The sequence below is a fragment of the Acinonyx jubatus genome, chromosome A3 (genome assembly GCF_027475565.1).
Source record: "Acinonyx jubatus isolate Ajub_Pintada_27869175 chromosome A3, VMU_Ajub_asm_v1.0, whole genome shotgun sequence".
In the NCBI taxonomy this organism is placed as follows: domain Eukaryota; kingdom Metazoa; phylum Chordata; class Mammalia; order Carnivora; family Felidae; genus Acinonyx; species Acinonyx jubatus.
In genome coordinates this window covers 122302192-122315863 of record NC_069388.1, presented here as the reverse complement: position 1 = coordinate 122315863, position 13672 = coordinate 122302192, and the positions used below count along the sequence as shown (strand labels likewise).

The following is a 13672-nucleotide window of genomic DNA, read 5'->3' as shown; positions in this document are numbered from 1 at the left end:
TGCAGAGACTTTTTTAGGTTCCTGATGTGTAATTGCTCCGCATTCTTATTGTTGGCACAGAGCACCCGTCCAACTGTTATTCCTCACATAGTGCTGTGGAATTGTGCAGCAGGGATTTATACTAAAATCCCTCTTTCCTTGATCTTTTCCTTGATCCCTGGGTTACACTGGCAAACAGCTCCTGTATACTGCCTATACTGGAGTTTGAGTTGGACAGGGACCGGTCGATCAGTGAAGGCTCTGTGCCTGCTGAATGCCATGCCCTGGCTGTCTGGTCTCCGGTTCTGACTTCATCAAGTGCTGTAATCATTAACCCCTGCAGGAAGCCCGCAAGACAGACGAGAGTATCTGCTTCTGCTCAGCTAGACACAGTGACTGTTGAAGCCCTGAGATGGAGAGAAGTCAGGAAAGAAATGGTGGTGAGGGGGTGGCAGGACGGGAGCCAGGTGGTGAGGGGCTAAGGCTGAGGAGGGAGATTGGTTTGTGGAGTGCCGTGTCCCTGATGGCTGGCTGTATGATTGGCTCTGGCGTCTTCATGTCACCACAGGGGGTCTTGGTCTACATGGGCAGCCCTGGAGCCAGTCTTGTGGTCTGGGCAGGCTGTGGCCTCCTGGCCATGATGGGTGCCCTGTGCTATGCTGAGCTGAGTGCCCTGGTTCCCAAATCTGGAGGGGAGTATGCCTACATCCTGCAAATCTTTGGCTCTTTGCCAGCCTTCCTGGTTATCTACACATTTGTGTTGCTGGTCAGACCAGCTGCCATTGCTGCCGTCTCCCTGAGCTTCGCTGAGTATGCCGTGACCCCCTTTTACCCTGGCTGCTCCTTGATGCCCCAGGCTGTGCTCAAGGGTGTGGCTGCCTCCTGCATCCTGCTGCTGATGCTGGTCAACTGTTGGAGCTCACGGCTGGCCACCATGCTGGTGAACGTGTGTGCCGTCGCCAAAGTGTTCTCGTTGCTGGTCATCGTGGTGGGTGGGGCCGTGGTGCTGGGCCAGGGCCGGGGCCACACGGAAACCTTTTTGCTTGCCTTCCACAACACAACACAGCAGGCTGGGCGCATTGGCATGGCCTTTTACCAGGGCATGTGGTCCTTCGATGGCTGGAATAATGTCAACTATGTGGTGGAAGAGCTCAAGAATCCAAAGGTGAGTCCATAATACTTCTTCAGAGGGTGAAATCTCCAAACATTAGGTGTTCCAATTATTGTTATTTGAACTGACTAAAACCATGAGAAATCAGCTGAAAATGGGGGTACCCTTTTTGAAGTCATGAATGCCAGCCCACTGTCTACCTTAAGTAGTTTATGGAATTAGAGGAATAATAACTTCCCAAGTGAGCACAGAAATTTATAGGATCACACTCATGGTCTCATTTGCCTGGCAAGGTCGGTATTATCAACACCATTTTTCACATGGGAAAACTGAGGCTTAGAAAGGGGGAAGTGATTGTGAGGTCATACCACTAGCAAGAGGCCGTGCTTGATGACTCAGCTTGTTATCTGTCTTGATAGCTGGAACATTTGGACTCTTCAGTTACTATGGAAATTAACTCTTTGCTATAAATATATTTGCTTAGGTTGCTATTTGTTTTCTTTTTTTCCTGCAGGAGCCTTTAATTTTCAGAGGGTGAGAACTGAGTCTTTTCCTCTACATCCTCGGGGCTGGCTCAGGGGCCATTACATGTCTCACCTCTCAGCAGAGGCTCCCTGGAGGGGGGTTTGGGAGAATCTGGGGGGAGAAGAGGAGCTTGGAGACTGAAGTCCCAGAGCACAGAAAGACCGGGGTGAGATCCAGAAGTCCTGGGACCTAGTTTTTATTCTTGCATGTAATTCCTCGTGCTTTAGTTCCTCCCTATCAACGGGATCATAATAGCTGCCCCACCTACCGCGCAGGGCTCGAAGGTATTAACTGTTATTAACTGGCGTAATCACTTGTGGATGGAGTGCCATAAACAGCTGTAATTTCAGGTGAATGGTTACTGTGTGTCCATGGTGGCTCTGGGTGAGGCTGGGGCTGCCGGGCAGGGGCACGGGCTCATTCAGTTCACAGGGCTAGACTCCTCTCTTTCTGAATCCAGGCTCTGGGCTCGGAGCTGGTCCAGGAAAAGAGCAAGGGGGTCCAAAGGTGACAAGCTCCCATGCCATAGAGCATGGATTAGCAAATTTTTTTCCATAAAGGATTAAAAAGCTAAAATTTTAGGTTTTGTGGGTCACGAGTCCTCTGTCACGATCACTCAACTCTGTTGCAAATAGCCATAGGCCACAAATAAGGGTGGCTGTGCCTCCATAAGAGTTTATTTACAAAAACAAGCAGTGCCTGGATTTGGTCCACAGGCTGTAGTTTGCTGACCTCTGAATTTTTTTAAACAAATTTTTTAATGTTTATTTATATTTGAGTGAGAGAGAGAGAGAGTGTGTGTGTGTGCATGAATGGGGGAGGGGCAGAGAGAGAGGGAGACACAGAATCCAAAGCAGGCTCCAGGCTCCAAGCTGTCATCATAGAGCCTGACAAGGGGCTTGAACTCACGAGCTGTGAGATCATGACCTGAACCGAAGTCCGACACTTAACCGACTGAGCCGCCCAGGCACCCCTGCATTTTTGACAAATGTGGGTTTCTTTCTTTCTTTTTTTTTTAATGTTTATTTATTATTGAGAGAGAGACACAGAGCGTGAGCAGGGGAGGAGTAGAGAGAGGGGTAGACAGAATCTGAAGTAGGCTCCAGGCTCTGAGCTGTCAGCACAGAGCCCGACGCGGGGCTTGAACTCACAAACTGTGAGATCATGACCTGAGCCGAAGTCGGTGGCTTAATCAACTGAGCCATCCAGGCGCCCCGACAAATGTGGGTTTTTTAAGCAAAAACAAAGCCATGCCTCTGAATGATGGACAGTTGAAATTATGGCTCTAAGTCTGAGCTCTGAAGCACATGTTAAGTGTATCTTTGTTTCACACTCTTTTTCAAGAAACGGCAGATCCTATGCCAAACCTGGGCCAGCGTTATGCCCATGTGCCCTGGAATTTGAGTAAAGAGTTAAGGTGTTTGAGAATGAAACCAGGAAACCTCACTGTTCTTGTGGCACAACCTGGGGCTTGGCTGTCATAGCTCATTAGCTGGCCGGTGGGCTGTCCAAGAGGAGTCGAATTCAAAAGCATGTCAGATCCCTTCCCTGTGACTTGGCATGTGGCTGGGTCATGCATGGTGGGTGCTTGCCTGCTGAGGGCACCCCACAGCAAGGCCTGCAGTAGGAGGAATCCAGGACTCTGCTCCATTGCCCATCTTTGCTACACGTGGCCTCTTCTCGGCCCAGGCAGAACACACTTTCAGGACTGGGAAGATGAGGAATTAGCTGCCACGCTGAAACAGTGGTTGGGGCCATTTCCTTTGCCTCCAGATCCTCAGATTTGAGAGCTGGAGGGGACCTGAGAGGACCTACTGTCTGTGAGAGTCCATTGTTGTCCTACTGGCTTCACTTGCAGGCATTTGTCACATGACCTGCTAGGTCTGCTGACCAGGTTGCCCAGGACTGGAGACTTCCTAGGGATACGGGGCTTCTGGTGTTAAAAGCAGGAAAGTCTCAGGCAAGCTGGGGCGAACTGGTCACCCTCCCCAGCCCCTGCCCTTAGAGGACAAGACAGGATAGGACAGAGGCTTGGATATAATAAAGCTTGCTGAGGTGCTGTCTCCACTTGCTGCTGGAACTCATGAGGCAGAACAGTCCAGCAGTCCTGCGAGAGGAGGGCTGGAGCTGAGCCTTGAAGGGCTGATGTGGTTTGTGGCAAAACAGCCGTGCAGAGGCAGTGTGAACAGGAACACAGAGACCAGAAAGAACTGGGCATCTCTGTGTCTCAAGGAAGTTTGAGTAGGGCAGAAGACAGGCCCTGAGATCAATACTCTGCCCTCAGTGCCCCCTTCCTCCTGTGCTTGCCTCCAGAGTTTTCTGTGGCAGATCTCAGGCTGGCAGAAAGCTCTGGAAATTGCCTTACTATTATTTTTTAAATATTTATTTACGTTTGAGAGAGAGTAAGAGCGAGCCGGGGTGGGGGCAGAGAGAAAGGGAGAGAATCCCAAGCAGGCTCTGCACTTTAGTGCAGAGCCTGATGTGGGGCTTGAACTCACAAACTGCGAGATCATGACCTGAGCTGAGCTCAGTAGTTGGATCCTTAACCGACTGAGACACCCAGGTACCCTTGGAAATTGCTTTTTATATAATGTTGAAGAAGAGAAGATGTGCTAACCAGGGGCAGATGCTAAAATGGGGGAGGGTCCTACCTAGTGGTGGGCCAGGAGGTGTGTGTGGGACTGTGGTTCAGCCCTCCCAGGGACAGCTCTGTGCCAAGTCTGGAGAAGACCTCCCTGCCAACAGAATGACCTCTTCTGTGCTTCATTTCATGTTGTAAGTGTCAGTAGCAGCAATACCAGGTTCTGGGGTCCCGTTTGGTACTGAGGGGAGAGGCTCTGGGCTCATCAGTGCTTGCCTGCCCCTCAAGAGGTAAGCCAAAGGACATCTAGAGAAAGTCCTGCGTGAGGCCGGGGGTGTCATGGACATGCGTTTACTGCTTTGAGGTGTAGATGTCTATCCAGGGTGGCCCAAGCCTGGGAAATGTTTTTGTTTTTAATTTTTTAATGTTTATTTATTTTTGAGAGAGAGAGAGAGACAGAGAGAGACAGAGAGAGAGGGAGAGAGAGAGAGAGAGAATATGAGCAGAGGAAGGGTGGAGAGAGAGGGAGACAGAATCTGAAGCAGGCTTCAGGCTCTGAGCTGTCAGCACAGAGCCCGACGTGGGGCTCGAACCCACGAACTGCAAGATCATGACCTGAGCTGAAGCCGGACGCTTAACCTACTGAGCCACCCAGGTGTTCCTTTGGGGAATGTTGAATGGAGTTCTGTGGGTTCAGAGGGAGACCCCTTCCTTCCATTTGCTCCTGGCTCCAGAATGATGTCCAGGGCTGGGGGTGGGGGGTGGGGGGGCGGTGGGAGGGTGGCCAGGCGGTGAAGTGGGAGGGAGTACACTCTGTTTTACCCAGTTTTCATTTATTCCTCCATTTTTATTGGACGCCTGCTCAGTACCTTTATTGAAAGACCGAGGGTCAGAGTGGCACAATGCCTCCATAGGATAAGCTGCTCTGTGTGCCCACAGCCCTTATGTCCAGGCCCTTCCTTTTCCTTACTCTGTGCTGATCCTCATACCTTGCAGGGAGGCAGAGCAGTGAGAAGTCCCACTTTACAGATCCCCAATGACCCCCAATTTCCAGTTGAGGAGCCTGAGGGTCAGAGTGGAACCCCTGGCAGAAATGGCCTTCAGTCTGGGTGGGCCTGAGTCCTGGAGATCCAGAAAATAGGCAGGGTTGTCATGGTGGTCTTAGAATATTACAGCTGGAAAGATTGATGAATAGCCAAGAATGAAGATCTTTAACTTCCTTGTCCCTTCTCTGTGCTCTGTTCTCGTGGGTGCCCCCACCCCTCTCAGGACCTCTGTATCTCCACTGCTCAGACTGGTTCCCGCCCCTCATGGCCTCCCAGCACATCTGTTGTTTGTGGACCCAGGCCATGGACTGTGAGCACGTGGAAGAGGGGCACACAGCCTGAGTGGCCCCCGGGGCCTGACATACTCCCTGAGGCCAGGATGAGCTCAGCACTGCACTGACGAGCCTGTTCTGGGGGCCTGAGAAGGAACTCACCACCTAACACGTGGCTTCTTCTTCTGGACTCTGCAGCAGAACCTGGTGTGGGCAGTGATGATCGCCATCCCCCTGGTCACCAGCTTGTACCTCCTGGTCAACATCAGTTACCTGCTAGTGTTGTCGCCCAACGAGATCCTTTCCTCTGATGCTATGGCTGTGAGCTGGGGGTGAGTGAGTCAAGTGAGTGTTCCTTGGCCACTGGGCAGACATCAGGTTTAGGGAAGGATAGTGTCCTGTGTATATTTCAAGTTGCCTCTGGATGTTTTGCTTGCTCTGTTTCCTTGCTGTTGTCTTCCAGTTTGCTGCTGGAGTTCCTTCCCTTGACCCTCTGTTGTCCTAGGAACCAGGTGCTGGGGGCCTGGGCCTGGCTGGTACCATTGGCTGTCGTACTCTCGACATTTGGCTCTGCCAATGGGATGTTCTTCGGTGGAAGTCGTGTGTGCTATGTGGCTGCGAGAGAAGGCCACATGGTGAGAGATGGGGTCTGGGCTGGCCAAGGTGGTGGGGGCTGCAGGAGGGCTAAGCTTTCTCCTGCCTGAGCTTAGCACTTAGCCCAAGCCAGGACTCCCCCTACAAGACATAGCCTTCTTCTCTTCTTTAAAAAAAAAAAAAAATTTTTTTTTTAGTGTTTATTTTTGAGACAGAGAGACAGCATGAGTTGGGGAGGGGCAGAGAGAGACTCTGAAGCAGGCTCCAGGCTCTGAGCTGTCAGCACAAAGCCTAATGCAGGGCTTAAACTCACGAACCGTGAGATCATGACCTGAGCTGAAGTCAGACGTTTAACTGACTGAGCCACCCAGGCACCTTAGCCCTCTTTTCTTCTGAGAATGAGACTCAAGCATCCCAAGCATCTCCATTTAAACTCCAGTCCTTTGACTTCCAGGTTTTGGGAGTCACCATACTGGATCACACTGTGGAGTCTGTAGGTGATGGGGATGTTTGTGTAGGGCAAACGGTGTGGGGGCAGCGGGGCAGAGCCACAGGAGCAGAGCCGAGCTGGTGAGTACGCTCAGGGCCCCTCCCCCTGGGGACTCTGTCCCTCTGGTAGCTTTTGCAGCAATGATGCTGAACAACAACTCCAAGATCTAGGGGGCTGACAACAGCAAATGCTTCATGTTGCTCATTGGTCCCTGGGTCTGTCGTGGCTCTGCTTCAGCCTGGGGTTCGTGTTCAGATTTTTTTCATTCAGGTCTCTGAGTCTGTTCTTGTCTCAGGGACCCAGGCCAAAGCATGTTTTTGCCTAAAGCAGGTGGCAGGGGTTCAAGAGACCAAGCCAAGCCACACAGGTATATTTCGAGCCTCTGCCATGTTACCCCTGCTCACATTTCATTGGCCAAGCCCAGAGTCAATGGATGGGGAAGTACCTAGTATTTCTCCTACAGAGGTGGGAGAGGGAGGACTATTTGCTGAGTACTTATATAGTCTACTACCATAATCCATGATCCTATTCCATGCTCCATCCATAACCATCCCACCCTCTTCTCCCCCATCCTCTGTCTTCCCACCCCTGGTCCCTCTTCCTGTCTTGGGGATGAGCAATAGAAAGTTGGACAACCTGGCCAGGCACATGGGTCAGCTCCCTACACTCTAGCCCACGTCCTAAGCTTTTTGGGTCTCTGGAGTGATCGGCCTCCCAAGCTGTACGCTGGGCCTGCTTTCACCCCAGGTGAGCCACAGAGACCTGCATCTTGAAGCTGTGGGGACTGGGGACTATTAGGTTGGGCACACTGGTGTCCAGAGTGAGTTTGGCAGGGGAAGAGGGCTGGGAACTTCCCAGGGCAGAAACCTACTGCGCCTCCCTTGGTGGGGCGGCTGCCTGACACCTGGCTTTGCTCCCAGCCCCAACTTCTGTCCATGGTTCATGTGCATCGCCTCACACCAACTCCGGCCCTGATGTTTACCACGGCAGTGGCTTTGGTCCTGGTCATCCCAGGAAGCTTCAGCACCATCGTGAACTTCTTGAGGCAAGTGAGACTGTCCTCCCGTGCTGGGTATCTCATGGCCCCTTTGTGCGTATACTCACATACACTCATATGTATATGGAAGCCCCCTATGTGTGCACACTCACACACATGCATGTGTGTATATAAATACGTGTGTGCACACTTCTGGAAGCCCCTATGTGTAACTATCGCATATATGCCTATTTATATACATAAAGATATGCATGCACACTTCTGGAAACCTGAGCTCAGGGCTCTTGCACATGCACACACATTTCAGCCATTCTCTCCCAGTTATGTTTCCAAAATTAAATGTGGCTCCCTCCTCTCTTGTCCTATTTCCAAAAATTCAATGAGACAAATGTTTCACCAAGAGGCAGACAAGTTAAAGGCTTGTGTTGTCTTTGTCATTTTTTATTCTTCCTCGTTCCTTTATTCTGTCGCTGAGATCACGTTAAAGCTATCTTCAGGCTTTACTCACCACGACTGGTAGCACTTGGCTGTGGTGTGATTTTTCCTTTGTAGTCTGATCTGTGCTCAGGACTCTGACCCAGCATATCTTTATTGAACCTAGGGCAGACCCACAACCAAGCTGGGTAGGTATAATCAGAGATTGCATCAAAATGGAGACATATTCTGACCCCCTTTATTGCCTTGCCTGGGGCAGAAATGATGGACTGTCGTGCCATTCAGTTGTGGTTTTATGACCTCATCTGAAATAGGTTTCGTGGGCACATCCTTACACTTACAGGCAAGTGTGGCGTCTGGATGCCGAGGGAGCTCTCAGAGCAATTTCTCAGGCATCGCGTGTTCTCTTCTTCATTGTCATAAGTATAATTAATCTTCTGGAACAGGATATACAATGCTTGATGTGACTTTCTTCAGAACATTAAGTAACAGATCTGGTTTTCTTTTTATCTTTTTCCCATGAGAAAGGATAAAATCGTTATATGATGAGAATAATATCAAACCGTGGTGAACCCAGGGTTTCTTTGGGCTGAGATTGGGGAATGTGACTGAGAGTGTTCTGGCACAGAGTGAGAATGTTGGGGATGATCTATCCCAACAAGGACCCCATGTCTCCCAGTCTTGACTGCCTCAAGAGATGGCCTGGTCTGGATCCCATCTCCCAGATCAGATGAGGCTTCCATCGGACCTGTAGCAGCCACTCAACTAACCACACTGGGGAAGGCAGAGGCCAGGCACTTGTCTGGGTGTTCAGTGACCTATCCTGTCACTGACTCTAAAGTAGGAGCATCTGCTATGAGTGTGCTGGTCCCTGAGGAGAGCACAGGCTTCCTTGACATTTCACCAGACTCCTGTTTTTAGACACACAAATGCTCCTCCCTCTCTTTGAAAATTGTCCTTTTCTGTCCAGTCAGGGGCAGTCAAACAAGGCCCAATATGAAGCCAAGTGGGTGCCTGGGCTTGTATGTGTGAGTCACTTTGTGACTGGAGATGAAGGAGGCAACAATACCCTCCATTGCATTCCTGTTCTTGGTGCCCCAGCATTGCCTTCTTCTTTCCTAAGTCTGCATAGACAAGGACAATTGGAGGTAGCTGAAAGGCCCCTGATGAGCTTGCACTTCTGTCCCAGGTTTGCACCTAGTAAGCCAGCCCCTCTTGCAGGCCCACCCAGGGAAGGGCCTCAGAGTAAGTAAGTGGCTCATGTTTGCCTCTTAGCTTCCTTGGCTGGATCACCTATGGAACCACCATTGGCTGTCTCTTGTACTTGCGGATAAAGAAGAAGAATCTTCCTCGACCTTACAAGGTAGAGTCTGGAATAAACATTGGGCTTTTTGCAACCCTAGGCTGTTGCATGAAGCAGATCGTTGGACCATAGCCCCATTTGGGGCCTGGAGAAAGAATGTAAGAAAGGATGTCATATTTGGTAGACAATTTCTATATTTCCTGGGGGTGAGGACATCTGGATCACAAAGCATCGATTCTGCTTACTGGGGACTCATTTCTCCTCTGGAGGACCCTGAGGGAGAACAACAGGAGACCAATGCAGAGAGGATGCACACATATAGTAGGAGGATTAATCCTCACATAGCATAGAGAGGATTAGCCTGGGTCCCAAAGCCCCTGATCCTTGGATGGCCCTTTGTAACCTGGCAGGCGGCTTCTCTGGCCAGGCAAGGTAGGATGGCAGTAACTGGAAGAGAGGAGCTGGTGCCAGGTGAAAGCAACAGGCAGGCAGGCAGGAGGGACAGAGCCCAAGGGCCACATACAATATCCCGTGCCTCTCCATCATCCAGGTCCCTGTGTCCATTGCAGGTCCCCACCATCATCCCTGTCATCATGCTCCTTGCTTCTCTCTACCTGGTGCTGGCGCCCATCATCGACCACCCCCAGATTGAGTTCCTGTACATCTTCCTGTTCCTGCTCAGTGGCATCCCGGTCTATTTCCTGTTTGTCTATTTCCAGTGCCAGCCCAGGTGTTTGCAGATGGCCACCCTGTATCTCCAGCTGCTCCTGGAAGTTGCTCCAACCACTAAAAATGTTGACTAAAGGACTGGACAGTTGTGCACTGCCCTCCTTGCTGCAGACACCTCTATCCCCACACAAGTGGCCTTGCGAGTTTCTCTGTAGGCTGACTCTGCATAATTTTAATGAGCAACTGGAACGCTGAATACAGCTGTTGTGAAGTTTTGGGGGTATCCAGCCAGGATAGCATCCCTCCTTCTCTAAGAACTGCTCCTTCACTGAAGGTGGATCTCACAGCCACATTGGTATTACATGGCTGCCTCTCTGTGTATGGTTTTTTGATATTCCAGGTGGGGAGCATGAAATACATTCCCTCCTTTGGGGATTTTGGAGTTAGAATTCTTATGGTTGCCTAATCTGAGGAATTGTAAGTCCTGGGTTGTATGTGGAACCATCTTCCATTATGGGGACAGAGAAGCAGAGAAAGCTCCCGTGCAGAGAAGGATGAAGATACACAGTGAAATGGTGTGCGAATTATGTGGTCCCTGAGAGCTGGGGAAACGACCTGAGTAGACAGCAGCCTGGGTCCCTGGCTGTTTTATAGTTCTGGTCTCTGACCTTCTGTAGCCCAACTGCCATCTAGCCGTCCTTCCTCCTTTTTGATCATCAAGGACAACCTGATGCCTTATAATAAATTTCCAATTTCGGCTCAGGTGAGTTTGAGTGAGTTCTCATTTCCTGCAAATGGAAAACCTTTGGGTCTGACAAATCTTGTTCAGGGAAATATGATCCTTTAGTTCCTGTTTAAAACCATCAACTGGCTTGAACAGGGAAAGAAGTAAGAGACAGATCCCTGGGAGGGAGGGATTTTATTGGCTTTGGGTAAAAGGGAGGGCAGTCAAATTTCTAGAAGAAAGGATGAAAAGTTAGAACAGACCCCGGAAGGCTAATGTGGTTCCAGGGGGCAGAGAGAGCTGGCTGCCCAGGTGAGAATATGGGATAGGAAGGATGACGACAATGCCTAGAAAGGCTAGGGGTGCAGTTCGTGAGTCCATGGGGGAGGGACTGGAAAAAAGGAGGGCAGGGAACATTGCTCAGCACCTCTCCTCTTGCAGCTGCACCTAGACAACTGTGTAGGGCTTTCCTTTTATTGCACAGACATAGAATAGGATCCCACAAGCTCTTTCTGTTAAGTTTTCTTCTCCCATCAACCAATTCTCCTTTTTTCTGACACCAACTGGGTATCCAATGATTCCGTTCATTTCTGACACAGTTAATGCAGATCCCCAAAGCTAAAGGGCTCAGGCACAAGGTGTAGACACCAGTCACAACCATTGGGTCCCTCGGTCACCCATGCTTCTGCCCAACTTGGTTACAGTCCCTCCCTTTATGGTTGATCACTTGCTAGAATGACCCACTGGACTCTGGAAAACACTTTACTATCAGTAGTTCATTACAAAGGACATAACTCAGGAGGGTCCAGTGGGAGTCATGCATAGGGCAAGGCATGGGGGAAGGCGTGTGGCACTTCTGTACTCTCTTTGGGTGTGTCACCCTCCTGACACCTTGATGTGTTTGCCAACCTGGATATTCTCTAAAATCTGTCATTTAGAGGTTTTTATGGAGGTTCCATGAGGTAGGTGGCTTAATCATTGGCCTTGGTGATTGAATTCAATCTGTAGCCCCTTGGCCCTCCCCAAAAGTCAGGGGTGGAGGTGGAGTTGAAAGTCCCAACCCTCTCATCTGTCTTGGATTTTCTGGAGATCAGCCCCCTTCCAGAAGCTCTCTGGGGTCCCCACTCACCAGTCATCTCATTAGCATACAAAAGATATCCATCACTCCAGAGATTCCAAGGCTTTGGGAGTTGTGTGCCAGGAACTGGGGACAAAGACTTAATATTTATTTTTTGTGATACCACACTTCTGAATTGTGAACTCTTTATCAGTGCTGTTCCTGAAATTCTAGGAGAATCTTCATATCCTTCCCCCCAGCAGCACAGCCTACTTTAGAGAAAAGAAAATTACGAGAAGTTGGTTTTATCCCATTCCTTGTTAAAGGAGGCCATGGATAAGGCTGAAAGTCCCCAGGAAAAGTACTGAACACCTTGAACAGGTATTAGTTCTTTCTGATATGAAACACTGGGCTCCAGAAGCAAATGGTCCAGAAAGAATTCTTAAGATGTCTTTGGTGCAAAAAAGGTGGTTGGTTGTATTAAAGCACAGGGACAGGACCCACGGGCAGAAAGAGCTGCACTGGGGTTATGAAGAATGATTGATTATATACTTTCAAGTTGGGAGGGGGTTAGGGATAGTGTAAGTCTCTAAGGAATTTGGAAGCAAGGTTTCCAAGACCTTGAGGGGTCATTTACTACTGTTTAGTAAAAACTTAGACTTCAGATGTATATCAGTGGGCCATGTATTTGGAGGATGATTGTTAACACATATCTTGTGGGGTGGGGGTGGGATTGGTGGGGGGAGTGGAGAGTTAGAGATAAAGGAAGTTTCCAAGGGATTTTCCTACGTTAAAGAAGACTTACAGGATCCTGAACTTCAGGCTAATGTCAAGCTAAGGTTTCCTTTAAAAAAATTTTTTTTAACATTTATTTATTTTTGAGACAGAGAGAGAGACAGAGCATGAACAGGGGAGGGTCAGAGAGAGAGGGAGACACAGAATCCGAAACAGGCTCCAGGCTCTGAGCTGTCAGCACAGAGCCTGACACGGGGCCCGAACTCACGGACCGTGAGATCATGACCTGAGCCGAAGTCGGACGCTCAATGGACTAAGCCACCGAGGTGCCCCGCTAAGGTTTCCTTTAGCCTCTAGCAAAGTATTAACATTGAGGCAGCTGAGTTCCTAGAGGAAGGTCACTCTGTCTGTCCCAGGTAATTGTCAATGGGCTGCAAGTTGTAAGGAAATTTAACTTTTGCCCCATACTTCTTTTGCCTTTGTTTTCCATATCACTTCCCTCTTCTGGGTCCCATCAAACTGTGCCTTTGTCTCTCATGAGCCTCACTGGGCCATGCACCCTAGTGCTTGGTTGTGTGTTGTGCTCTTTCCTGGGCTTTGGGTTTGGTGAGGGTAAAGGTTAGTTCTTAGACATGTTTGTCCATCCCTCGTTTCCTCTCATGCTCCTGGGCTCCTTGCTGACCAGTAACGTTTGGTGAATCAAAATAATGAAATAGCTGTTGAATGATGAGGATGTGTATGACATTTCTGTTTTTTAGCATTTGCATACATGGCTGTCTTCCCCATAGTGCCTGCTCTGCCCTGGGCTCCCAGGCCCTGTCCTGGGAAGGTTCTCTAAGGAGGAAGGATACCTCCCAAGTCTTGAGAAGTCCTGTCCACCTGGAAGTGGATGCATGCCTAGGGGTGGAAAGCAGAGAGGGGGCTGAACTACCACAGGCTTGGCCTTGGGTCGTGCACTCCAGTTAGGCCACGTTTCAGTTTGTGACTCAGTCTTCCCATCCTTCCCCCAATCAACTGGCTTTTGGCTCACAGTCCTGTTGTGATGGTGCAAAGGGTCCTCAAAGCCAGAGTCTGAGAAGGCAGCTTCCTTCTCCTTGCAATTTCCCAGGACTTCTTCCCTGAGCTTCTGTTCTGCCCTGGACCCCTTCCTGGGC

The 13672-nt window shown here is 49.9% G+C and overlaps 1 protein-coding gene across 11 annotated transcripts; it reads left to right on the top strand.

Moving 5' to 3' along the window:
• The first annotated feature begins 300 nt into the window (after nucleotides 1-300).
• On the top strand, nucleotides 301-10764 carry LOC106977200 (b(0,+)-type amino acid transporter 1-like). Of its 11 annotated transcripts, none has more exons than XM_053201188.1 (6): nucleotides 306-1144; nucleotides 5713-5846; nucleotides 5978-6149; nucleotides 7519-7643; nucleotides 9306-9393; nucleotides 10053-10764. In XM_053201188.1, the coding sequence occupies exons 1-6, from the start codon at nucleotides 392-394 to the stop codon at nucleotides 10134-10136; spliced, it is 1356 nt and encodes a 451-aa protein (XP_053057163.1). In that variant the 5' UTR covers nucleotides 306-391; the 3' UTR covers nucleotides 10137-10764. The 11 variants fall into 11 exon arrangements, 10 of the variants coding, with proteins under 10 accessions (XP_053057165.1, XP_053057169.1, XP_053057163.1 ...); XM_053201187.1 differs by having other exon boundaries at nucleotides 308-1144; nucleotides 5716-5846; nucleotides 9903-10764; XM_053201186.1 differs by having other exon boundaries at nucleotides 311-1144; nucleotides 9903-10764.
• Nucleotides 10765-13672: the final 2908 nt, after the last annotated feature.

Coding starts and splice junctions, on each gene's coding strand:
- LOC106977200 (XM_053201186.1), top strand. CDS start 392: ATGGAGAGAAGTCAGGAAAGAAATGGTGGTGAGGGGGTGGCAGGACGG. Junction 5,847..5,977: donor GCTATGGCTGTGAGCTGGGG/GTGAGTGAGTCA, acceptor GTTGTCTTCCAG/TTTGCTGCTGGAGTTCCTTC. Junction 9,394..9,902: donor ATCTTCCTCGACCTTACAAG/GTAGAGTCTGGA, acceptor TGTCCATTGCAG/GTCCCCACCATCATCCCTGT.